A 26,192-nucleotide genomic window follows, 5' to 3' on the forward strand; every position below is an offset into this window, starting at 1 on the left:
TCCTGGAACTTTGCCACTCAAAGGTGTTTCTGCCACAAACAACTTTTTTTGCAGAAAAAAGTGAGCATGTAACTGTTAGTTGCCAGTGGCCAGCACTTCCCATCCACCAAATGCGTAAAAAAAAAGATTAGCATAACTCTTCTGGTGCAAAAACATCTGCTTAACAATTTTCAATTTGTGTAAAAATTTCCTGCTGAACTTAAGCAATCAAACAATGTGACAGTTTTGATTTTTATGGCGGAGTTGTGTGTAATTAGTGCAGCAATGTGTACATTTATATTAACAAATGGCAGCAGTGAAGAAAAAAATATTTATCAAAAAGGAAGGCACAATGAGTGAACATAATTTGAAATGGCAAAGTTCCAGGGGGGCTCAGCATTCTGCGAAAGTCCCAAAACAAACCTTGAGCTGTTCTTTGAAAGCAAAGTATTTTCCTGAAGTGTTAAGTTCGTAAAGCAGTTTACGTCTTCTCTCATCAGAGGGTTCTGAACCGCTAGGCAGATCACCCTGTATCAGCTGATCTGCAAATAAACTCCTGAAATGGAGGCAAAAAATATCAAAACATTATGAAATATATGTAAAATCATATTAACATGTACACTCTATCTGAAAATTTTGACGCATTACACTCAACATCTTCTTAACATGAACACTATATACATGTATAAAAATTTCAACACATAAAATATATGCAACTAACATGTACACTCTATTTGAAAATTTGACATATATAAAATATATGCAACTAACATGTACACTGTTTGAAAATGTCAATGCAGACTGCCCCTTTGGCAGTTTCATTTGTCCAATTCTGTTGATAGGCATGTAAACTAAAATACTACAAAGAGTTGTCACAGATTGACACAGATTCTCTTCTGTTATCCTGTCCTTATCCTACTTTGAAATTTGCCAACTACTGTCTATTGTGAGTTGCATCAACGACGACTACTGACAAGACTGATATGCAAGTATAAACACATTTCCTGGTTCCTATACCAATAAACAGTCATATAATGTGCTTGCAGTTTGTATGATCCAAACTGTTACTGTCCAGGGAACAAATAGTCATTATTGTCTTCTGTGAGTACCCACTCTTGTACAAATACATAAAAGCATACAATTGTCTACCTAAATTCTTCTAGGACCAGGTTTCCAACACTGGCTACTTGACTATGGAAGTCCTCAACTGCCCTCTCAGCTCCGTTGGTTCGTCTTGCAAACAGCGGTCTTGGAGGAATCAGTTCCGCCACCCTAGGTCACAATACATCATAAAGAAGTGAGTTTATTTCCAAATGAAAAGGGATGGAATAAAGCAATTTGTGGAAACACTACATTACATCTGTGAAGATCACTGCAAACAGTAAATGACCCTATGATGAAAGATTCCCGCCAAAGTTAACAATCTGAATGTTAACGTTACAGGTGGCCATTGTTCTAACAATTAACATATTTTCAGTTTTTGGAAATTGGAAACCATGAAGAAAGGCAGCTGCTCTTTTCCCAATCTTCCTTTCTGTAAGGATTTGAATGTAATAAACCGGATTGCTCTAGTAGATGCATGCACTGTGCCCTTGTGATTCAATATTGAAATTCAACTGTGCATGGCTACTGTGAGGTAATTGAAAATATCCCAGATTGCATGATAACAATATCATTCACATTGTTACAGAGGATCATCAAACACTACCAGTCATTGATAGATTTCATAATTCTAACCTTTCAATAATAACACTGCCTATCATGGACCCTCTCTAGGGTCTATGTGCCTATGTACCACTGGATATTGCAACCTATAATCTGTGCCTCCTCCACATTGAACATTGAACATACATGTATGGTGGTATGATACATACAATGTAAATGGTCTATTTATTTACCTTTTAGCCAGCACTTCTGGGGGTCGCTTTGGAACCAAAGGTCTCTGTAAGGTGATTTCCAACATGAGATAGCTCTTGGCCTCTACATACTGCATCCCTTCCAGATTTTGAGGAGGGGTGACGTCGGTTTCTGATCCGGCATCGGACGTGGGTTTCAGCATGGATGAAGGTTGCTGTGAGATATATGGTGAAAATGTCAACATGGATTTTCAAAGCAAACATTTGGGCTGACCTCGAACGATGTGACCATTTTTAGTTCCAGATAGCTGCATGACAATTAAAAAGAACTTTTGCACCGTAACAGGGCAACAGACTGGAAGATGAGTTGCTGAAGGGTACTCCTTTCACAGGGAGTGCCCCTGAACAGCACATATGCCAGTCTGAACAGTACAATAGCTACTGCTAAATATGAAATATTTTTTCAAGCAGCCTTAGCAAAGAAAGCTTTGTACAATATCACATTAGACACGCCATAACACTGTACAATTTATTTGAAGAAAAAAAAAATTTGCTAATTAGCATACAGTGTTCAGTGTCCTCTCAATGTGTAATTTGTTCATACAAGTCTGTGACATACATATATTTGAATTGTAAAGTTGAACTGAATTTTGAATCTGTGACATATTTCAATACACAAGGTGGCACTATGGTGTTCTGAGAGCCTCTACACAAGACATCAAATACGTACTACCTTCTTTGCTGCATCCTTTTCTTTCTCCTTGCCTCCCTTCTCCTCCTTTGGAGCTTTGCCTCCTTTAGCGAAAGGAGACGCATTTCTGTTCATGGCTGTCGCAACACGGATTGCCTCTTCAGCGAGACCACCTTTACGCTTTGTCTGTGAAAACAAATGCCAAATAACCCTCAAATACCAAGCAATGATAGGTAAAGGAGCTACGGATTGGGACAAAGTTGAAGTAAAGTACATGCAGGAGTGGCACTTTTCTTTGCATTGCCCAATTACAATCCTGATGTTTCCCTAGGTGGCATAAGCTGCATGTGCCTACCATCCAACTCCTAGAGTTCACAAAGAAAAGCAGGCCACTGAAGCCAAATCATAAACATATGATATTGACAGCAATTTAGTAACAATGGCAGCTGTTATCTCCTCAAGGATACATACATATATATATATATATATATATATATATATATATATATATATATATATATATATATATATATATATATATATATATATATATACATATGTATATATGTATATATGTATATATTCATACCCTGGAATATATTCTAAAGGTTAGACTACACCATGATTTTGAATAGAAGTTTAGGGCACAAATGGATTGGGGTGACAGAAAGATGCAAAAGAGAGAGCCAAACTAAAAAGGCTGGAATTTGAAAATATAACATAAGACGAGATAAGTTATTCAACATCCCAAAATTATTCATCACCATATAAACAGTATAGTGATACTGCATTGCACCCTTGCTTGCACTCTAGTCAAATTCACATCTTGAAGGAGCAGTGGCCAGAATTCAAAAACAGACAGAGAGTTCTGCCACCGCAACACAAACAAAGAGTCAGAACTTGAATATCAGGCTAAACATGCTACAAATCCGTCAACCTATGAACACAATTCTAGATAAAATGAAGAGATCATTTGAAATATTGCATCTACCTCTGCTTGAATCTCTCTCACATACATAAATGCCCTGTATGCTGTCTAGTGAAAAATGTACAGGTAATTTGAGATTTTAGATGTTAAAATTATCCTCAAGTCTTTGTTGTTGTCTGTTTTCCTTCTGCAACCATTGTAGACTTTTGCTCCATGCATGCATGCATGATTATATATTGAAACACAAGGCAATAATTTGAAATAGGATTTACGCCTAAAGACTTGAAATAAACCCACACCGCATCAGAAACTGTGTAAATCATGTCTAAAATAGATGTCTATGGCAGGGCATAAACTCCAACTCCATGATGCATACTATATAGACTAGAAAGGTACATGATCTGGTTCACGCACATGATAAACGCCATACTAATCCGCAAAATCAATGCAAAGGTGAACGATAGGAATACATGAAGAATGCAAAAAATTGGGATACTGAGCATTTTTTATAAAAGATACAATGCTACAAGCAAAGTTCTGTTGTATCAAATACATGCTAAATGCATTTCAATTTGCATTTTTGATGTATAACATTTCTACAAACTTCTTTGCTGGTCAAGAAAATGTTAACAGATCTAATCTTCAGTGTTTATACCACACAAGATCACTATCGCTGTCATTGATGCCACAAATAGTGATTTAGTTGTAGTATAAACTCAAAAAATAGATGAAAAACATTATCTCCAGTTCTGGATGATCTACCAGCATTGCGGTATATCATATTGTTGTTCGGCTCACAAATCAAACCTTGAAGTATGATTATACATTTGTGAAAGCATCTGTTATCACGTCATGCTGTTGTGTGGCTCACAAATCAAAGCCTGACTGACTAGTGTGATTGTAAATTCACTAAAGCGTTTGTTAGTAATTTTACATGCATTTTGTATCACACTTTAGTTCTATCCTCTACTTCAAAAGTCAATCAATTTCATGCAACTGTTTCAGCATTCTTCATGCTGTTTTCAAATCTATCTCCCTGCAAAAAGCACAACTGTTGATAGATCAATCACCACATGCTTCAGCAACTGTGGGCTCTATTCACTACATTACATACCGCATACTCTTGCCAGTGTTCCCAGCGTTCTGCCCATGGAATCTACACACATTATGTTGCCCATACGGGGAAAAAGGCAAAGAAGTCTGAATTTCACATTAATGATAATCACAAAAATATACCGCAAATCATCTCCATACAGATATATGTATATGAACACTCAGCAATTATTTACCTCAGAATGTTTTATAATTTTTTTTATGAAAAATATCAAAATGTCAGTCACAGTTGAATACACTGACACTCTATTTCTCTCTGTAAAATGCTGATTTCAGTAAGATTGGCAACTTCTCAATGGAAGACTCTAACCACATTATGATAAATAAAAATCTGGTAAATTCCAGCCTGAAAACAGGTGTTGGAAACCAGTCTTTTAACTTGTTTTGTTTTTTCTTTTTGTTTGTTATCAAGATTTGCCATAAAGAAATTAAGTTATTAAATTGTTAGACACACTCAAGCTCTGCAACGCCAAATTTTAAAACTCTACTTTGCAACTACTCTGTTCAAGGTCTATGATAGTATATCTTGCAACTACTCTTTCCTAAGATGTATAAAAGTTAGTCATGTTAGTGTTCTCTGAACTATGACTATGCACACAGACCTTCCACTATGAACAGACATTTATAACAAAAGCAGGAGTTTGACACACAAAAACAGAAAAAAAACAACTACACGGCAGCACACTGCTCAAAACATACAAGTACTGGAAAAGTCTCCACATCCATGAATTGACTGACATCGTACATAAACATATTTCATATTATGACATTCATTTTCCCTGTACCGCACATCTGTTCAACCACATCATTTAGATTATAAGATTTGATTTAACCCTTTCATCACCATGGTTTCAACCAATGCCATTGTCTTCTATGGTAAAGTTGGACCTCTAGAGAGTGCCATGGGGGTGAAAGGGTTAGGGCTATTCTGAACAACACCTGAAGTGTACAATCTCCAATTCTACAAGAGTATCAGAATTTCCTACCCATGTAGACAAAATATTTCACAATGGCACTGTTGAGACATACATATAAGTGACAAAATCATATACCGTACTGATCTGAGAGTGTTTTTAGCTTAAAAGGATTCATATTTGGCTTGATGACAATAACAATCATAGGAATATCAACAAGATGCAACAGAGCATCAAACTTCAACAAAGCTTGCCCATACCATAGATGATTCAGTCTGTTCAAAAAACACATTCTCTGCATAATTGACTGCTTCCATTTCTAAAACAAAGGCTACATTTTGTCTTGTGAATGTTGTTTGTCAATAGCAATTGACAATATGAATTCTTTCAGCATAGTCTCATTACAGTCAGCACTGAAAAAAGTCTAAAATAGAAGCTAAGTACCACTGTAGGAAACAAATACAGACCTTTTCAAAGACTTCATGATCACTGAATGCCATCACTTTATATGCACCTCGAATCTTCTTGACTGCGGGAGAACAAAGATATAAATGATAATAGGAATGCCCAACACATGGCAAAATCAACAAAAAAATGCTGAATAATTTTCTGTTGTAATTAAACTGGACAATGTCAGACATGCGACATTTGCAGAAAGTTTCCCTTTTGTTATTATCGGTGTGGAAATACATTTATATATGCTTTCATGTCTTTTTGTATGCTTTAAGTAAAACAAACAAAAATGCAATCTCAGTCAATTAAGTGGCGTCACTATCACTGCTACGACATGAACAGTTGATAAATCTCAAAATGTGTTAGTTCCCTGTGTCAAATTTACATGTATTGACAAATACTTTACTATGAATAGACCTGCATCATAAACCCTTCCACATTTACAATGAGGAAGATGAACAGGTATGTCTTACCTCCAGGATAGAGAAGAGGGGCCAGGTTGACATAAGCAACACCATGGTAAAATATGGGTGTTTCATCCTCCTGTTTTTGTCCAAGGAAAAAAGCAGTAAAAGAGCTGAGTGATTGAAAGATATTACAACACAGAATGGTGATCTGGGACCTGGTTTTGATGGATACAAGCAGTTTGGGTATATTCAGTGGAAGTGTACATGATTTTGCAGTATGAACACATACCAGCACTATAATCCATTGTGTATTCAAGTCCCTCATCCCAAAAGGTTCCTTCACTTTCAGAATAAAAAGACAGATTCTCCTACATGCAATGACTTCATTTTTATTACCTCTGTCGGCATGACAGCTTGGAAACCTGACAGTAACAAAGCTCTGTTCAGCAGGCACTCAAGCAAAGAGCAGTATCAAAAATAAAAATTGGTTGAGCAGCAAACAAGAAACTAAACAGTCTGGAAGGAAGCAGTCCATCTTTGGGAACTGGCATTTAAGAAGCACAAATTTGAGGTAAATTTAAAAATCACAAAATCAAATAGACTAATCCTTTGTTTTACATCAACAGGTCTCGTATCACTTTTCTTGAGAAGGTAGGCCTTCTTGATATGGACATTTTCCATGTCTATTACCAGTGGAAATGTGCAAGTGACGGTAACGGAAAGGTTTGCCAAAGTGGAGCTAGTGAGAGCAGAGATAAGGTCAGTAACAGATAAACACGCACTCCATGACCAAACAAAGATGGTTAATGTTACTATCTAGCAGTGAAAATTAGGTGGATGTGACTTACGCGTGCACTAGCACTACCCTACACCATAAAAAAAGAAAAGCAAAAACAGAAATTGTTAACTGAGGATAAAACTGGTAATTTTAGAGGAAAGAAGGGTGGGTGCGGCTGTTTGAAGTGGGGTGGGGTTAACATTATAAATATTAGCTGTCAAGATGAACAATGCACCGTTCACACCTTTACAGATACAGCTATACAATGTCACAGGGTTACATCTGTGACAGGTGTTGAGAGAATGTCAAACTAGAGCTGTGCTTGTGTTGATGAACAAAGTAATACATGTATAAAATTACTGTAGGGTAGTTGATTAAAAAATGTGCATATGTGTGCATGTGCCATATGAAGCAAGTGTGATTTGAATGGCCTACATGTATTTCTGAATAGTGGTACGAGGTATTGGGGCAGACAATTTTTGTTTCAGTCACAATGCAAACACAGATACTACATAGTTGATTTTTGAGGGTCTTGAACTACATGTCATATTCCAGTTTCTAACAGCACTTCTCAAACAAGCAACATAAAAAGGTTCAGATACAAAATTTTAAGCAGCGCATGATATGTATTTTACCCTGTCTATTTGAATACATTTTTCTATGTCATGAATACATTTTTCTCCATTTTTATAAAATTGGGATCTCATTGTAAAAGACATAGCTTCTAAAATGTGACAGCTTACCGATTTTCCCTTTCCCTTTGTGGCTGTTGGTACAGGAGTTCTCATTATTTCAACTGGCCAGACTCTGGTCTGGGCAATCTTGTTTTGAAAGCTGGTGAACAGAAATTTGAAGAAATGTTTCAAATCATGACCTGCTAACGCTATTTCCTGTCTGTCTAGCTATTTTGTTTGCTTATTTTTAATTTTTTTTTTATTTAAGATGATAAAGTACGTTGTCACCTTTCATTTGACAAGCAGTGAGTACACATACACACAACAGTCACTGTTTTGACTGAAAATCATACAACTATTTTGCATGTTAAATGCAACTAACAAATGCAGTTCTGGAGAGCTAACTATCAAGCAAAAATGAACGAGTCACAAAAGTTACAGCTATTGTTTCTTTAACCCTTTAACCGCCATGGTTTGGCCAAAACTCATTGATATACATGGTAATGGCATTGGGGTGCAGAGGTTAATCAGTTTTTGATAAACAACCACTGAACAGAAAATGTGAAAGTACAATATTTTGAGGTGTACAGAATGCTAGTAATAATATGAACAGTGAACAGCTAAAGTTATCCAGGGGTATCCCCCACTACAATGGTTAAGTTATGACTCCAGCTCTAAGTGTTTCTCTTTCTGATTGGAGAGAGAAATTGTGACAAAACCTTTGCACTGCTGCAGGATCCATAAAGCATCTCCTCTCGATGTTCCATGTCACTCTTGTCTTTTCCATCTCAGCTTCATTTCGAAACTCTCTGTCCTGTAACATCCAAGGTTAATAGTTTAAGCATGGGGTTTTATCAATTACATACTACAGTTCCACAAACACAGATATTTGCCTGGATGGTACACCAGAGATAGGCGTGGTAATCTGATAATTATCAACTGTATGGCAGAAGGGAACCCCTTGAAACAGATGCTACCCTGACACAGTTGCTTTAGCCAGTGGAGTTCATGGTGCTGGCAAGAACATTAGCCATACACAATGAAAAATGACCAAATGAGCACGTGGATGATACCATACATACATGTATCTGTATACAAAGTTTGACACATTTCCTCCAGACGATCAAAAAGTGCTAGTAATGAAGTATGCTACTGAAACACGTCTTACCTCCTTTGATGTGAAGTCACCGTCTTCCTCATCAAAGTTGGTGGTTGGTACAAAGCTGTAATGTAGAAGGCACCATACAGCATTCATTACATTTGCTGTAATCTAAGCTTTCCACCCCAAGATCTCTCATAGTGCTACCTCTTTCCAATAAATCTGCTAAGTGTCTGAGATCGTTTTCTCATCATAGTAAGTGATCCTCACCATTGCCGATACTATAATTTAAACTACTTTTACTGTGCCTGTTTATTCTTACCTGAGCCATTCTTGACCGATCTGCATGTCAACTTTCTGCTTATTTTAATTCATTTTTCGGTGCTCATCTGCTTTTTATGCTTTCCTTTTGATGTGTAGTTTTATAGTTTTTCTACAGTCTTTTATTAAGTTTATTTATTTTTATTCTGTATTTTTGCCTGTATTTTTTATTCAGTGCATGAAAATCCATTTATGGACGCACTGACTTTGAGTAATAAAATTACAAAATTACAAATATGGATGCTTAAGCTTAAAGTACTTTGTGGCTAAACAGTTTGATCCACTTCACAAAAGCACACCAATAAGATTTGAAATGGGTTTTCCCCTCACATTTGTGTGGAACAACTGCCTCATACTCAAAAGGACACCAGTAAATTAAGTTTGTAACTCACCTGTCTGGAATGTATATGGCACCACCTTGGGCATTTCCAGGAACACACCATTTCTTCTGTCTGCTGGGAAGGTCTTTATCCGTGCCGGCTTTTATTATTCCATTGGTAGCTACCACTGTAGTTTCTCTCTATATTGGAACGAAAAGGAGGACAATTTCATTGGTGCAAGGTAGATTGGAAAGATTGTTGCAGAGACACAGTAAATACGTAAGTTTTTCTGGTGTTTTTTCATCAACCATGAACCTTTGAGGCTTGGACTTGTTATGCAGAGGTGAGCAAATTCAGGTATTAGAGGTCCTTGACAAGTAATTTTTTTTTCACCTGGTATGGTGGCCTGAACAACACTAGTATAGAACTGTGTCATAAAAAATGACTTCAAAGGAATGCCCCAGATCACTGAATTTTCTTTGATATTGGTGCTGAGAACAGCCAACTACACTACATGGATTTGCTGACTCATGCAAAATGTTACTCAGAATTTGAAAGGAAAAACCTTACAATGATGATCACGGTGCAGATTGAGAACAATGACATTAAAGAAGCTAGATCTCTCTTAAACAACTTTTTCACCAGATGGCTCAGTTTTTAAAATTTTTCATAAGCCACAGCATGTTGATATTCCAAGCAATTTCATTCTGCTGCTACAAAATTTGACATTTCTATTGTGGAAAATGATACTTGTGATTTCTCTTGAACATCTAAAGAAGACAAGGTGTTCTAGGGAATGTTTTGTTTGATCTATTCAAAAACTAAAACTTACATCAGCCGTGATAGGAACAGGCAGTGTCACATTATAAATAAAGGGTGCACCAGTAGGGTTCCATGCTTCTGGTGGTGAGTAAAGTGTTTCTACACTCACTGTCAGCAGATTCACTTCCTTCAGCTGCTCCTCTGAGAGGAGAGGTTCGTTTACAAAAACTACAACATCAAGTTCAACCTGGAAAGCAAGGCATGGTTAAAAACATAATGAACATCCTAGTAGGTTTGTTATGTGACTGATCACGAACATAAACTCAACTAAAATTGGCTACATGTACATCTCTCATGCATTAATATACATATACTCAGTATACAAAACTTGCTAATGATTATCTGGGACTCTATGTAACATTATTAATATTACATTCTCAAAAAGCTGTCTGTGGCAAAGTAAATGTTGTTTATTGACATCATCAAAAGCTAAATATAATTTTCATGGCTCTCTAGCACAATACACTACTCTAGCAGTTTCCAATTGTCTGAGTAGTTTTAAGGGGGGAAGGGGCAAACACTGTCGTTCACCATGATCTCAGATGTCCTCAACTGATGTGTATTAGTCCCTACCCTCAGACAGGCAAAACAGGGACCGACCCTCAGTACTCCCTGTTGTGTTGGGAAGACTGTGATGTCACATCATACTGTCAAGTCAGTGAGATGGAGGTGAACCAACCATGGGAAAAAAATGGATATGGATTGACAACACCACCCTGTATACTGATATAAGAGGAGGGAGCTTTATAATGTTGCGAGTTGTAAACCTTCCCAGATTTAATGAAGGGGATCCACATAGCACACATACTGATACACCGTATCATCAACCTTATCATCTATTCTGACGAAGTTAGTAGATTAGACCACAGATTTAGTGAACCCACTGTGCTTGTACTGTGTATGACACACCATATACTCATGCATTTCTTAACTTCTATTGTCACACAGTGGCTACATGTGCAGCTATTAAAGTGCTATATGGTAGGTGATGTCTATACTTTCCAGGCCCATATAAATTCCCTGAACATCTACATCCTGTCAAAACAATTGGTCTGTACCAGATCTTGATGGGTGAATGGGTAAAACATTTTGGGAAACAAAAAATGATAAAATTAGCTTCCTTCTGTAATATCTTTTCTCTTTATAACTGTCCACATTAGAGTTACTGTAATGATGTTTATAAAACGTTATAAAACAAAGAACACAAGCAAAAAATGCTGTAACTTGGAAAAGTACGTTTTGCCTTCAGAGTTTTCCAACTACTGATTGCCACTGTGATATGCACCCCACTCATTACACGTAGTGATCATCACTCATTACAAGGGCAAGTGCATCTCTAATAGGAGTACACAGTAACAACAGCAAGATAGTGGGTCCACTATATTGCAGTCTGCAGACCAAACTCTGCCATTACGCATGCATTTACTATGATGTCAGTTGTTACTAAGACAGGGGTAGAGGGGATAAGCCATGACATCTTGGGTAGAAACATTGATTCAGAAATATGCTGCTGGTAAGGGGTTAATATAGGCGAGCAATGTTTCATGCAGTTAGACTTGTAAACACGCTGAAATTTTGTCATGCAGGTCAGTATTATGTACCATATTTACATGTAGCATAAAACCAAGGTGAAGGTTACTTTTTAATCCTTGGGTAAAATGCAATGAAATTACCAAATACATGAAAAAAATAGGAAAATATACTATAATCACTAAGAGAATAACTACAAATATGGGTAGCAGGGTAGGTAATCTGAAACTATGTTTGGGAAAAGGTACAAACAAAGTAAGGTCGTATTAAGTTGCACTATATATGGCACTGCCAGCTAGCTTGGAGATTTTACCGCTGTCAAGTCTATTCATGTGTTTACCTGAAATGTTATGGAGGGCTGTCAGAAGTTGGAAATAAAGTAGAGAGGAGGAGTTAGTCGTCTGGACAATTCTGAACAATTCCAATACTACAGTTTATTCAGCAACAAACCAAAGATCTTAACATGCATGATTCTGAACATATCAATGATTAAATTGAAAAAAAAATGCCTTGATGTTCCATAGACCGGACAAGTGACTCTACTGAATTGTCTTTTGAATGGCGTTCAAACTTTTGTTGTTCTATTGATATTAAGTCTTAATTCCTGTTGACAATGGTAATGAAAGTGATTCAAAAATTCACATCAACAATGTTTATGAAACTGATTCAATTTACTTTGGTTTTTACAGGGTTCCTGCATCCTGATGAATTTTATTTTCTATGAGGTATATGTAGTATGACTTTAGCTGTCAACGACCTTAATTTTACTGTTTTCCTCACATCATAGCAGGTAAGTCATTATTCCAAAAGATTTGAGTGACTACTGATGATTGAGTAAATACATGTATGTACATCTCGTGATGCCATTTTCTGAAATGTCCAATTGTTGATGTACTGTACTCTCTGATTTCCTCAGATACTCTTTGATTGCATCAAGTGTATTTTGAATCACACAGAGATAACATTCAAGTCTCTAAAAAGCCAACATAAAGTTCAAACACAAACAAGTTCATCAACAACCCTTCATTCTAATGTTTTGGTTTAAGCCTGGCAAAATTACATGCATTTACATCTGCTCTACTGAATTAAGCACAACATGATGTGTATTCTCTTGAAGGAGACTGTAGTTCAGTGGGTAAACTGCAAAATGAAGGATTGCTGAAGTTTTGTATACATTGGCCAAATTTCAAACTGGTGCCAACTTTTACAAACGCTAACACTGATGGGGATATGACCATTCATTATACAGACTGAAATTATAGCGCATGCAAAAGTGACCCCTTTTAACAAAACTTGCAACCATTTTTCAGCGAGATAAACAAGAGGATGCAATTTTTACCTTCGCTTGATCTGGTGGCGCTGTCTCCAATGGTGACCCAGGTAGAGGATGCACCACTAATGTACTTTTGTATCTGTTTTCTCCTCTCAGCAGGGGCAACAGATCAACTGTGCTCTGTCCCAACAAGAGCGTCTTTTCCTCTTTCTGCTTCTTTTCCTTTGGTAGTACCTCAATTACTGTCACTGCGGAACAAAGCATGATGAGAAAATTCATACTGGCTTTCTAAGACCGAAACTGCACAATATATATGAAGAAAATTTCATCAAAAGGATGAGTTGCCATCAGCAATACTCTCTCACTCATCATAACATTGACTACACCTGTTTTGCACTATTATGATTCTATAAGTATCTGGCATAGATACTACTTGCCCTAAACATATTGACTTGAGAAAAATGTCCTTTCTGAACTAACATGTAAAGTTTAATAACCTAACAACCATTTCGAGATGTGACCATCTAATAGGTCAGGTTCAACCACATTGCAGTCAAGTATGTGGTTGAGTTCAGTTGTGACATTGATAAGGTTACAAACGTGTACAGAAAACTTAAATTTGCTCCTTCCTTTCAAATGTTATGCCCTGTCTTGAACTTGATAGAAAGTCACTTTTGGAAAATCTCTCCAGCTTTTCAGATGCTCATGACTCACCCATCACAGGCTTGTAAGCAATCTCGTCCAAGGTGAGAGGATCATCGAAGGTACACTCAAACCGTGCATTGTAATTGTACTCGGCTGCATATTCCGCTGTCGACTCAACTTTTGGCGATTCACCTAGACTTTGATTATTGTATTCCACTCGCACTAGGGAGTTCAGGTTGTCCCCTTTCGACCCTCTCTGGAAACAATATACCAAAACATAATCATGATCATGCACATTTAAATAACAAGTGGAATTAATAAACAATATTAAATATGCAGTAAATTTTATTGTATTATTCTGGAATGTACACTTCATAAAAATCAAAAGTGAGGCTAATTAATTTTTTCCTGGAGTAGAACTTAATGGAAAGCATGAAAAAATACAGAAAGTCAATTATACTATTTCAAACAATTTTTGTTACCTTTCATACATGATTTCATTAAGATACATTGCCTACTTTATGTGTTATGATCTTAATTAAAAGTTTCTCATGTCCCATAGGGTAAGTATAAATGTATGATAGTTATGACCATCTTAAACAGTGCTAGTTGGATCTGCCTGACCATGCATCATGGTGCAACAAAATATACTAAGTTGTAATCACACTTTAAAATCTCTATGAAAATGGGGTCCGGTGACTTACCAAATTCCTGGCTCTGAGCACTGTGATATTGACATTTTCAGGCGGCCTAACCTTTGGCCCTTCATCTTCCGATGCCATAGCTGTGGACTAGTGCTTGGTGTGGTCAGTACTGTAAGAAAATCATACAGTCTCTTTGAGTAGTACTACAGCACTCAATCAACTGTTCAGTGAAGTCACAGTACAGATCAGATGTCTGATAGCTGATATGCATACTCCCTACATTATGTGCACAGGCGTTCTGTTTTCTGGGTAGTTTCTAGTTTATTCTACGTTTCGACGTTCTCTTCCGTAGCCTAAGAGAACGTCGAAACGTAGAATAAACTACACTTATAGAAACTACCCAGAAAACAGAACGCCTGTGATTATGTGACAATGAAAGGAACTGTTTCCATTGTTCCAAAAATTTCCAAAATTGGCACTTCTTAGCAGCAATCTTTAGCTTTAATCCGCCCTAGACTTGAGGGTAGAAGAAACACAATCGTTGAATTACTTTGCAGCATTCATAGTTTCCCTGCGCTCGGTCCCAGTGTCTCGGTGATACCAACTGCACGAAATGTTGCAGAGCGATTGCTGTGTCAAGTTTTTTGTTACGGTGGATTGTGTACGCCTGTAGCGACCATATGCCGATTTTCTTGTGGAAAGGAAAAGTAAACTTAACAACAATTTATATGACGTGGATAATCCTACCTTTTAGGGTGAAATATCTCTAGAAATGTATTCTATTTTCTTCAATAAAATCCTCAACGTTTGAACTTATCCACACAAACAGTCCCGCTCGCTGTAAGTTGCCATAGAAATAGTAAGACGCGCACGCGCCATGACCCCATCGTGTTTGCCCTTCGACCCGGAAGTAGACCGGTGAATGAGGTACTGGGTACCGCTGATCTGAGGATGTGAGTGTGCTTGTTCGCAGATTTTTTGTGGTTTTTCTAGGCCAAGTAAGGTCAGAAGGTTGTCGTTCATCTGCATGTGATAATACTCTCTTAATTTATCGAAAATACACCGTTAAAATGAAGGCGATTGTACAACGAGTAACGAAAGCAAGCGTGACAGGTAAGTATGACAAATGCATAGCATGTGCTAGCCATGGTGGTTGCTGCATGCATGTCTCGCTGTTCAAGGTGACTCATCCACTCAGACTATGCACAGACACATGAGACAGTCTGCAAACTGTGTATTCCACGCTGTAAAATCGTGGTCCAAAGATGTTCGGCCACCATGACTTCATTGACCTTGTCAAGTACGCTGCCACAGCAGAAGTACCAAGCGGACTGTACCATTTTTTCAGGGGTGCCCAACGGGTGTAAAGGGCTAGATATGCGTGCTAATGGAAGGGGGGACTAGCAGTAGTGCACTTGTGGCAGTAGTTGTTGTTATAATGGTATATTCTTTTTTGGAGGATTAAAAAAAGGTCATAGGACAGTTTGTTACTTTCCAATTTATACTGCGAGAATACCACTATCGCTGAAGAGACCAGTGACCACCTATTGAAAAATTTGCCATGTTTATTTCTGAAGGAATGAAGAACATATTAACTTTATGCAAATGTTATTGTCCTGTGATGTTGTTTGTCATTTGGCACCGCACTTCACACATTCTACAACAACCTCTTTAGTCAAGCAGAACCCCTTTTTGTCGGGAATAATACCTATTCATTATTTGGCACCTTTCTTCACACAGTCTATTACAGCAGCACTTGTTAGTGTAGTTGAACTTAGTACCACAGTAGGAGCTAGTACCACAGTAAGTAGTTCAACTTGTTGAACCTAGTGAAGAGCATTGAGAAGACAGAATATATGACTTTAACCCTTTTCCTGCCAAGTCCATATTTCACCACCAGGTCAAGATGGTTAAAATTAATGTAACACAACGTATTCCATACTGTACATTTGAAGGTTGTTGAAAACATAATACTGTAAAGTTGATTTTTTTTTGACAAAGATGCTATAGCATACCAAGCCAAGTTGGTGAAAATACGTCATGTTTTGGCTCAATACCGCTTTTTACTGACTCGGCTGATGGGGAAGTGATACAGCTATTACTGTCTGGCAGGAAAAGGGTTAATATTGAACTAGTGCATAGTTGAACTTAGGCAAACATGTTGTCTAATGGCTATATTCAGCCCTTTATACCAATTGGGTACCCCTCAAAAAGGTGGCAGCATACTTGAAAGGTCCCAGGAACCATGCAGAGGGTAATACGGCAGTCAATGTCAACCTCCACTCCCACCTCGGGGCATAGTGGGAGATTTGGATATTGGTCTTATGACTTTGTCATATTCCCCACCCACTTGGGCAAGACAATCTGGAAAATCCCCACCTAAAACAAGTAAATCCCCTACATTTCCCCTACCCTAATGGGTGAGGCATTCATAAATTCTGCGCTTGTCTGTGATTTAAAGTGACTAGGGGGATCAATATGAGGCAATGGCCCCACCCCTAGCTAGGGCATAGTTTCATGGCAAACACGGTCTCCCCGACATTTGTCCTGTATCGCCATAGGTTGGGTTCCTGGGGGATTACATTGACTGCTGCATAAACAAAATACAAGATGTCATTCGCTCCGCAACAGTGAGGAGAAGGAATGTCAAGTTCTTATTTGCCGTGCTCCCGGCTGTGCTGCAGTGTGGATAAGGAATGTAAAATGTCAAATTTCTTATTCAGCCTGTGGCAGTGTGAATATTAGGACTGTAGATTTCTTATTCACCCCGCAGTGGTTTATCAGTTCTTATTTTACACAAAACAGCGAAACATGAAATGAACATACAAAATACACTAAATGTAAACAACCAAGATATGAATGATGTGCGGAGTTGCTTTCCCGTTATTGCACATAGCATGGGATGATACTTTGTTCAAGCGACTTTGTTTTCATGATGTTCAGACCATCTAAATGAAAGGTTAGGCCTTTAATACTCAATTTGTTATTTAACAGGGCTTTTCACGATTGAAGTCTTTGTTCTCTCAGTAATGTGCAAAAATAAACGTTTGTCAGCATTTTTAGATTACGCTTTTGAAAATTATGCATGCAAGAATGACGAAAATATATCTAGTAGGCGACTGCTAGTAACACCTTCTAAAATAACCCTCTAGATTCTAAAGTAACAAATGATGTGTTATTCCTCTACATTCTGATATGATTTAGCTGAATTTGGTGAAATAGAAGTTTCCAAATCTCTAGTTTGGCTGAACTGTAATGACATGACAGAATAAAGATTGAAAATTGCACAAAAATGATCATGTTTGGATGGTAATCAGCCAATACAGTATGTGGATGATTTGAATGAAATGGAGAAACTATGAAAGACCTACTTACAAATTGCTCGGATTGGCGGGAAAAAATTATAAAAATCTGAGTATAGCAAATATCATTTCCACAAAAAACTTTTATTTTCAAACGTTTAACCAACATTTCATGTGAAAAAGTACTTTACAATCGATTTTTATCCATTTCATTGTTTACTACACTGGAAATGCACATGAACATGGAAGTATCTGCCACCTTTCATGTTCAATTTTGAATTTCAGACAATGAATGCAACAAATGTGAAAAGCTTGACAACTGCAAAACAGTCAGTGCACTAACAGATAAAACTTCAACACAAGAATCAAACTCTAGGTTCATCATATCAACAACTTTCTTTCATTAAGTTGAGAGAAAACTTTATCAAAACTCATCTGAAACACCTCTCACCAACTGAGATAGGCAGATCACACGACCCACTGCCACCCATGGATTAAAGGTTACGGGTTTAACTGAGCAAGCATTGGCCCAATCAACCTTAACAAACTAGAAGGAAAAAACCATGGCAGGGAACATGAGACAAAACTACAATTTGATTTCTATCGAATATGAAACTGATATTCATTCAGTCTTAGAAATTTCTGATCCCTTTTGTGAAACTGGGCAAATGGTGACTGCAAACAAGCATAACTTGCAGATCAAACTTCACCATGGAAAATACAAAATCATGGCGATGAAAGACAAAAACTATGATTTTATTTGTATCTGACTAGAAACTGATGTTCAGTCTTAGAAATTCCCTATCCATTTTGGTTAACTAGCGAATGATGACAAACCGATTTCATTCAATATTGGTACACAGATAAAGTATAGTATGGCATATATATTATATATATATATATATATAATATATATATATATATATATAATATATATATATATATATATATATATATATATATTATATATATATATATATATATATATATATATATATATGCACATCAATTTATTTCACAACACGATCCAATATGGCCACCAGGCAGCCATTTTGTTGAAACAGACTTCATTCAAACTTAGCACACAGACATTGTATTGTAGTGTGCATGTCAAGTAATGGTGCAAGTGAGGACTGTATCATCATCGATGACCTTTTTTTGGCAAAATATGACTAACAAATTAATTCAAAACATATAAAAAGGAGCAGAAATTTCTAAGACTATTTTAATCCTCTATTCGGAGTAAATACTTTCAACATCTTCAAATATTTTAAGGTTGTGAACAATACAGAAAGTGAATCTTTCTATTATCACGATAGAAAACAGAAGTGACATTAAATGCTGTCTGGCAATATGAGGTCAGTTCTGATTGTCATTTAGCGGGTTTACCACTTGATACACACAGCACTGATGAGACTCTTGCGGCAATGTCACAGTGATACACACAGCACTGATGAGAGGCTCTTGCGGCCAATGTCACAGTGATACCTACATGTATAATGTAGGTACTTAGAAAAAGCAGGTGTGGGAAATATTGACTAGCAGAGTGTGATGTCCCTTTAGAATTGGTGTAAACATCAGCTGTTTCACATTTTGTGACAAAAACAATTTCACGCTTTTTTTCCAGTGCCTTTACTGCTTTTACACCAGTAGCTGTGAAGTTAAAATAGAAAGAACAGTAATTGCAGCATGGATTTTATGATTGTATACAGTTGAGAAAAAGAATTATTTAGAATTTAGTCATAGTTTTAATCAGTCTTTGTCATGGTAACTGAATGATCATGAATAGTATTTCTTTTGAAAATAACTGGATAGTGCCTGATTTTTAGGATGTTTACAAAGACAGGCGTGAGGTCAGAGATAGTATAGCATCCAATAAACACCCAAGGTTGAACTCTGTACCCACTACTGATAATTGAGAATGAAATGTACCAAGTAATTAGGCTACAGATGCAGATGTAAAACAAATAGGTCTTACCTTGGTCTGTCATTAGTACACTGGCAGATGATGAGGACAGCATTTCAGCAACAAGTGATGACAGATCATCACAAGTGAAGAGATCTGTCACTAAATTTGGATTACTAGCCTCCATGTACATAAAATATAGGAGTCCAATTACTTTTCTCCCTGTGAAGTTAAATTTTAAAATTAGGCAATAATATACTCCTTTTTCTCACAGTGCAAAAAGAGGAAAACACATAGGTGAACCCCATGGCGAGACAGCAAGTTGTAATTGCACTCGTATATTTATGGTCTATTTTGCTGTGCTTTCACTCATGTAGTCTTTCTACTCACTAATGCTCATGAAAGCACAGTCACCTAATACCATAGCAAACACTTAAATGTGCCATACTGCTGCACTTGCACTCAGTTGCCATGAGCTGACAACATACTGTTTTCATCTGTACCAATTTAACCCTGGGCCTTATGTTGATTTTACTCTATCTATTTGATTACCAGCAACAAAATTAGTGAAAAAATAGGGGAAAAAAATGAATGAAGTACTCACCTCCAGATTTCAAGTGTGCAAACCTCCACAGTGCGCCATCCTGGTTGTAACTGTGCATACTCTTCACATCCACAATAAGAACCAATTGATAGGAGGATATCAGAGTCCGCATGTTGACATCCTTAATGACGCGTGTTAACATATCCATCTCCTCAGATGAAATCTGTAAGATACAACAGATTTATAGGAAATATATGAGAAATGCTGCTAGCCTCAATTGGTGTATCTAGCAAGAATTAAATGGTGAAAAATTAGGGCAAATGTATTTTCTGTGATAACTCAGTACCAGTGCTTCGAGCTAGCTTATCCACTAGCCAGTTCAGAGAAACTTTCAAAAATTGTGAATTGTCCATGCCAAAATGATAGAAACAAAGTTTCAGCAACATTTAACCCTTTCACCACCATGGTTAGGTCCAACTCCATTGTTTTCTATGGCAAAGCTGGACTTCTACAGAGGGAATGGGGTGAAAGCCTGAAAGGGTTAAAACAAAGTGAATGTACAAAATCATGACTAGTGGTTTCAACTACACTGTATGCATGCATGCACTGTACGTAAAGTCAGACAATATGACATTATTTTAAGTACAATAGCTAATAACTGAACAGACATACATTGTACAGTAGTGAGCAATGTAATTTACCTCAAGTTGAGTAAATCGATGATGACAAGATTTGCCCCTTCTTGTCTCACCAAGGCTTCCTTCAATTCTAGAAGTGATGTCTGGCTGTTACTGTATTTCACTATAGTGATGGTGCTACCATGACAGGTGATCGATCACATGGTCATCACCAGTTGATGCAACTTTTCCCTCTGATATATTCACTGCTCTGACACAAAATCTCAGAAAACTTTCTGGTGGTTTCTTTTCCAAGTCCTTGATTCCTTTGAATGATTTCAAGGCATTATACGTGGTGTGATCAGGAAATCTGAAATTAATTGACAAAAAGGTTTCAGAAATATCTGACACTTCAGGCAAATTTACTTTCTGACTTAAACCATGTACAGAATATGTACATTGTTATAGCTACTTTCTATGGGATGTATATGTTTACTTGTTCAAAGATGAATAAATTTTGTCAAGTGAAATCATTTTCATAGTGAATAGGGGTGAGCAAATCCTTACCCCAAGCCCATGGGCTAGCTTACAAGTCTTCTTTCTGAAGACATCATGCATACTTTTACACGTACTGGTGACTTATTTCGCTTTAATACTGACGTTAAATTGATGGTTAGTTGAAATTAGGGTTGGATCGGATCAGTAATGTCTTTTACTTCTGAAAATAACTTGTTAACCCTCTATTCCAATCTATACCTTGTAGTGACTGTTTCCCAATCCTCTTCTCCAACTTTCTTCATGAAGCATTCTTGTACATAGCGCATTTCTTTCATATCTCTTGCTGCCTCACGGAGCTCATCAAATGAATATTCCAATGAAGCAACTTTTTGGAGAAGACTGTACTGCTCTTCTTCTTTCAGATTACGAAGTGGTTTGTAGTTGGTAGATTTGCAGTCAGGGATACTGCGGTTCGTATGAGAGACTCCCTTTTCTTCAGTTTTGATCTTTGATTCTGGCATCCTTGTAAAGTTCATCTATTTTTCTTACAAGATTGTAGCATCTTGAACTTAGTGAAGCCATAAAAAATATCAGATCAAGAGATACTTCCTGGAGATAAAAAGAAAAGATGGAAAAGATGTAGTGAAAAATTTGGGTAGAATTGATAGAAAATAATAGTGCAAAAAAGACCAGAAATTTCCAGTCCCTTTTACCTAAGGCATAGTGATTCTCTTTGTTATTTACCATGATTTATACCTTATGTACCAATTTTAGATCACTACTTTTATCCCACAGCAAGATGAATGCACTGTCTCTGAAATCACAATTTAGAATGTATTGTGACCTCATATGTTGTTGATTGCACACATAACAGCTGTGTCAGGAACAGGAATGTACGCACACTTTGCGTTTATCATGTTCGTGGTAATCTACCAAGTAAACTGCAGTTGCACTAGGACAAAAATAAAGAATTCCCAAAGGTCAATGCCACAAACATGACATCTACGGTACACTTTTTAGTAGCTAGGAAACTAATTCCAGCCTTCCCTTAAAGCTAAAAGTTATGAGAAATCTGAGTAAATTTTGTTGAAGAGTACACACAAAGTATACTAGATTACCTTCTCTTCCAGATGCTGTGAACACATATTTCTCCACTTTGTTGGTTTCCTTTTGGTGGTTCTTCAGAGGTCTGGTTTGAAAGCTCAAATAAAAGTTTTCGGCAATACATCACCTGTAACAGCAAGTTTAGTGTTTTAAAGAAGATCCATGCCAACTAAAGACAGTTATAAACTAAGTGATGTCCAGCTCCATTTTTGTCTTGATGCCTGAATACATGGAGCTTTAGATGCCATGGTTTTGACAATGTGGTAATAACAGTACATACTGGTACAGACTACTAGTACATAAATACATACCTTTTCAATGGTGTCATAAAACTTTAGAGTCTGCGCAACTGTGTTGTGTAAATTGGCCAGACGGACCACCTCATCATCTGTACAACCTGGAATTATAATGAAAAGTATAGAGAATCAAATCTGATAGTGGTAGATGACCTTTAATGTATTCATTAACACATTTCTTCTAAACATTAACACTTCAGGTCCTTGTTTTCCATACTATCAAATTATGTTTAAAACTCTGATTTTCAGCTTGACAGCACATCATTTACATATGACCATGCTGACAATGCATACACGCTGTATTGGCTAATGTGCAGCGCTGAATAAGATCTGACCCAATTGGGTAGCTGAATCTGACCAATATAATGAAAACAATACAAATAGACTCCCTACGTGGCTGTGAATATTGAAAATGGACCAATCAGAGAAAGTGCTTATTCAAGCTGCACATCAGCATACACGCTGTATTTATTATTATTCATTATCATTAATAGTAATTCTAGTCAGGACAATAAACCATGCAGTTGGTATATATGTATGCGAAAAATAGGAGACATATTTTTATATTTGTTAACTTTTCAATGGGTTTACTGAATTTTGGATGTTTTAATTCAATTAGAAGTTGAGGAGTGACATCAAAGATGAACTTACCCACATATAGAAGCACAGGCACTTCGGGTGTTGTTTTCAGTCTTTGAAGTGCTTCTCTACGATGATTACCACCAATTATATTGATGTTGTACCCATTGACCAAGGCTGGATTGAAGGCATCTTTGCTGGCAATATCAGACACAATCCCTAACAGTGGTTGGGCTAGGAGTGTGGCTGGTTTTTTCATTATAGCCTCCTCGATTTGTTTGACATAGTCCAGTCTAATTTCACGGATGGTGTGTTTAGCTGATGGGGGGCGTAGTGACTTTACTACTATTTGGTGTACACCAACTGATTTCTCCTGATTGATCCATTCAAGAAACTCTTTTGAGTTCATGTCATTAGTCTCTTTATGGTCCTTTTTTTCAGTTGGTGTTATTGCCACAGGTCGTTTACTGACATGTCTTCTGCCTATTGTTTTCTTTTTATCTTCTTCTTGGAGGTTCTTTGTCTATACTCCCTGTTTCGTCTCCACTATCCTCATCATTGTCACCATCATCATTTGATAGACTGCTGACTGCATCCTGTGAATGTTGACTTTCAGCTGCTTCTTTTCCATATACTTTGTTGAAAAACAGGGCAAACTCTCCTGCTGACGTACAGTTTTTGAATTTGCATGAAATTTCACTCGCAGCAAAATTGAAATATTTCATTTTTAACATGAAATACTGTGGGTGGCCGCTGTCCCCTGCATCAACTGTCTGAAACTAAATAATTGAAATGGTTGTCAGAAGAAAATCACAGCTGGCTTGCAATGAATCTTGCATCATATTTAAAAAAGTTTCAGAAATTTCTGAGCCCAAGTATGCTGACACATGTGTCATCTGTTTACTCGCATAATTTTGTCCAAGAATAGAGATAAACTACAGATTAAATAAAAGACATTGATTTGGCATATGAAAAAAGTTTCAGATATTTCCAACACCTTTCACTGAAATTGTACAAGTTATGAATTTTAAATCACTGATAGCACCTATAAGCCACCACTACATGTGCAGTACGTGCATCTATTGGTTTATGACTGTAAGAATTTATGAGAAAGTACAAGTAAGACTACATTGGCAAAGTCACATATAAGTATTAGAACTACCCAAAATTATTCTATATGCTCCGTTGGACCCTTGCATGTGATTTTATCCATGTACTGTCATTTTTTTTCAAAGTCCACATGGCAAATTATTTTGCTTTTATGCCAACAAGAGTTAAATTTCTCACAATTGTGTACTTCAATTCTATAGGAACTGTCAACTTACTGTGATCCTCTCTTCCCCATTTTTGTTTTTGCCAACAGCGCTGACAACTTCTCCAATCGTGTTTCCTTTCCTGTCCTTTCTTCTTTCGTAACGACTGCCCTTCTTTGCAAATATGTATATTCCTTTATTCGACAAGTCGTTTTCCCCACATGCACAATGATCCAACATCCATGATACTCCTTTTGGCATCTACAATGAAATACAATATTAAACACTGATAAAGTGAATTCATTTGCAGAAAAATAAAACAACTCAGTTCCTCTAAAATCCAACATTCAATAACTTTGTGTGAAAAACTTTCATTTTTCAATGTTATAAGTTGTTGCAGAACCGCCCTTGCACATACAAATCAGTTTGTAAAAGATATAAACTTTAGTAAATTTCAGTTCAGAAAATGTAAGAGAATAATATAAATGAAAGTAATTTGCCTTTTTAGCCTGTTTTTGAGTCATGACTCATATTCTCTGTGACAGTTGAATAGAATATTATGATGATTCAATTAGCAAATTTTGAAATTGACTCAATAGTTTTCTGAAATCGCAATTGTTAGTGAAAGGATACACTGAACCACACAGTGACTCAATAAATTTATTATCTGAAACATGCTTACGATATCAGACAGTCGGAAACAAAAACTCAAAGTAAAGAATCAATGCATTTTTGAAAGACTTATTTTCTCTCACAAGCACACATAGTTTGAGCGGGAAATATTGTTCATAGGGTGCAGAAATTCATACAGTGGGGTTGGCACATTTATCCTTACTGACATGCACCTTTCAACAACACATTTTGTTTGTGGAGCATAAAACAATATATTAACTTACCGTCAAAATTATCCACTCCACTCCAGCAAAATCTTGAAAAATTTTGAGAACAAATGAAAGGTGTGCACACATGGATGTCCAGTTACTAACTGCATGGCCTAGCTTCAAATGCTTGAGTACCCTGGCTGACACTTCTTCCAGATTGGTCAGTTACTGGCACAATGTTGCACCGTCCAATCAGAAACAAGATCCATGAAACACTTTTACCCCCATTTCACTTGACATGTTACAGTGTAACATTCTGTTAACCAATTAGTAGCAAGGAATGAAGCATGCAGTGTTCATGTGCAGCACACATGCTCAGGGTAATGCAACCTTCTTACTGTAAATGTCATGTGATCAATTTTGGCGGGAAATTTGAACTGCAGCTCATCAGTTTAGGCGGGAAAGTTGTTCAGTTTGCGATTCACACTTGCCCAGTCAACATCATGGCTGACAGCTGCACTGATGATGTTGTGATAGATCTTGACAGTGATAGTTCTAGTGAAACTGTAGATGTCTGTGTGATAAGTTCAGACAGTGATGATGATTGTGGCCCAGCAAGGAAAATGATGCACACATTGGATCATACTAGTGAAAGCAGCTGTGATTCTGATCAATCTGTGGAATGTCTTGACTCATCATCTGGTGATGAATCACTTCAGTGCACAGGTAAGCTTGAAGTTAAGATTGTATTCACAAATTTAAACTTTAAACATGTAGAATTCTGCTAAAATCTAAAATCTTATCAATACTAAGTATATTTAAAAA

General features: G+C 36.9%; 4 protein-coding genes across 21 annotated transcripts in view; 1 reads left to right on the forward strand and 3 right to left on the reverse strand.

Moving 5' to 3' along the window:
- The window catches only part of LOC139149414 (cilia- and flagella-associated protein 70-like), a 25,807-nt gene extending 10,463 nt beyond the window's left edge, over positions 1 to 15,344 (reverse strand). For 2 of the 16 annotated variants that reach the window (XM_070721174.1, XM_070721171.1), the window contains exons 1-16: positions 15,195 to 15,343; positions 14,508 to 14,616; positions 13,873 to 14,059; positions 13,225 to 13,406; positions 12,226 to 12,243; positions 10,366 to 10,542; positions 9,606 to 9,733; positions 8,962 to 9,016; positions 8,513 to 8,607; positions 7,863 to 7,953; positions 6,408 to 6,477; positions 5,949 to 6,010; positions 2,566 to 2,712; positions 1,878 to 2,050; positions 1,129 to 1,251; positions 403 to 535 (exon numbers count right to left, since the gene is read on the reverse strand). In XM_070721174.1, coding sequence (XP_070577275.1) covers positions 403 to 535; positions 1,129 to 1,251; positions 1,878 to 2,050; positions 2,566 to 2,712; positions 5,949 to 6,010; positions 6,408 to 6,477; positions 7,863 to 7,953; positions 8,513 to 8,607; positions 8,962 to 9,016; positions 9,606 to 9,733; positions 10,366 to 10,542; positions 12,226 to 12,243; positions 13,225 to 13,406; positions 13,873 to 14,059; positions 14,508 to 14,585 — 1,719 coding nt within the window. In that variant the 5' untranslated portion in view covers positions 14,586 to 14,616; positions 15,195 to 15,343. Of the gene's footprint in view, positions 1 to 402; positions 536 to 1,128; positions 1,252 to 1,877; positions 2,051 to 2,565; positions 2,713 to 4,568; positions 4,611 to 5,948; positions 6,011 to 6,407; positions 6,478 to 7,189; positions 7,208 to 7,862; positions 7,954 to 8,512; positions 8,608 to 8,961; positions 9,017 to 9,605; positions 9,734 to 10,365; positions 10,543 to 12,225; positions 12,244 to 13,224; positions 13,407 to 13,872; positions 14,060 to 14,507; positions 14,617 to 15,194 lie in introns of all 16 variants that reach the window. The other 14 variants (XM_070721163.1, XM_070721162.1, XM_070721168.1 and 11 more) reach the window with 14 other exon arrangements.
- LOC139149416 (D-aminoacyl-tRNA deacylase 1-like) overlaps positions 15,307 to 26,192 on the forward strand; it is a 60,904-nt gene continuing 50,018 nt past the window's right edge. Inside the window, exons 1-2 of one of the 3 annotated variants that reach the window (XM_070721180.1) lie at positions 15,361 to 15,560; positions 16,188 to 16,250. Coding sequence is in view for 1 of the 3 variants with exons in the window: in XM_070721179.1 (XP_070577280.1) it covers positions 15,518 to 15,560 (43 nt within the window). In the remaining 2 variants the exon portion in view is untranslated. Of the gene's footprint in view, positions 15,561 to 16,187; positions 16,251 to 26,192 lie in introns of all 3 variants that reach the window. The other 2 variants (XM_070721181.1, XM_070721179.1) reach the window with 2 other exon arrangements.
- Positions 18,750 to 20,423, reverse strand: LOC139150638 (uncharacterized). The gene is made up of 3 exons (XM_070723072.1): positions 20,260 to 20,423; positions 19,728 to 19,877; positions 18,750 to 19,402 (listed from the first exon to the last, which is right to left on the reverse strand). Exons 1-3 carry the CDS (start codon positions 20,405 to 20,407, stop codon positions 19,122 to 19,124), a joined length of 579 nt encoding a protein of 192 aa, XP_070579173.1. The 5' UTR covers positions 20,408 to 20,423; the 3' UTR covers positions 18,750 to 19,121.
- On the reverse strand, positions 21,905 to 24,835 carry LOC139150541 (uncharacterized). Its single transcript, XM_070722979.1, has 5 exons — positions 24,619 to 24,835; positions 23,366 to 24,072; positions 22,730 to 22,815; positions 22,433 to 22,545; positions 21,905 to 21,923 (listed from the first exon to the last, which is right to left on the reverse strand). Exons 2-5 carry the CDS (start codon positions 23,700 to 23,702, stop codon positions 21,905 to 21,907), a joined length of 555 nt encoding a protein of 184 aa, XP_070579080.1. The 5' UTR covers positions 23,703 to 24,072; positions 24,619 to 24,835.

The sequence above is a fragment of the Ptychodera flava genome, chromosome 14, assembly GCF_041260155.1.
Source record: "Ptychodera flava strain L36383 chromosome 14, AS_Pfla_20210202, whole genome shotgun sequence".
In the NCBI taxonomy this organism is placed as follows: Eukaryota; Metazoa; Hemichordata; class Enteropneusta; family Ptychoderidae; genus Ptychodera; species Ptychodera flava.

Bases quoted from the DNA above. Each gene is read 5' to 3' on its own strand.
- LOC139150638 (XM_070723072.1), bottom strand. From the start codon at position 20,407: ATGGATATGTTAACACGCGTCATTAAGGATGTCAACATGCGGACTCTG. The intron at 19,878-20,259 runs GTGAGTACTTCA...TTAACTTCACAG, and splicing joins TGCACACTTGAAATCTGGAG to GGAGAAAAGTAATTGGACTC. The intron at 19,403-19,727 runs GTAAGACCTATT...TTAACTTCACAG, and splicing joins TGTACTAATGACAGACCAAG to CTACTGGTGTAAAAGCAGTA.
- LOC139150541 (XM_070722979.1), bottom strand. From the start codon at position 23,702: ATGAACTCAAAAGAGTTTCTTGAATGGATCAATCAGGAGAAATCAGTT. The intron at 22,816-23,365 runs GTAAGTTCATCT...TTATAATTCCAG, and splicing joins GCCTGTGCTTCTATATGTGG to GTTGTACAGATGATGAGGTG. The intron at 22,546-22,729 runs GTATGTATTTAT...TTGCTGTTACAG, and splicing joins TTTATGACACCATTGAAAAG to GTGATGTATTGCCGAAAACT.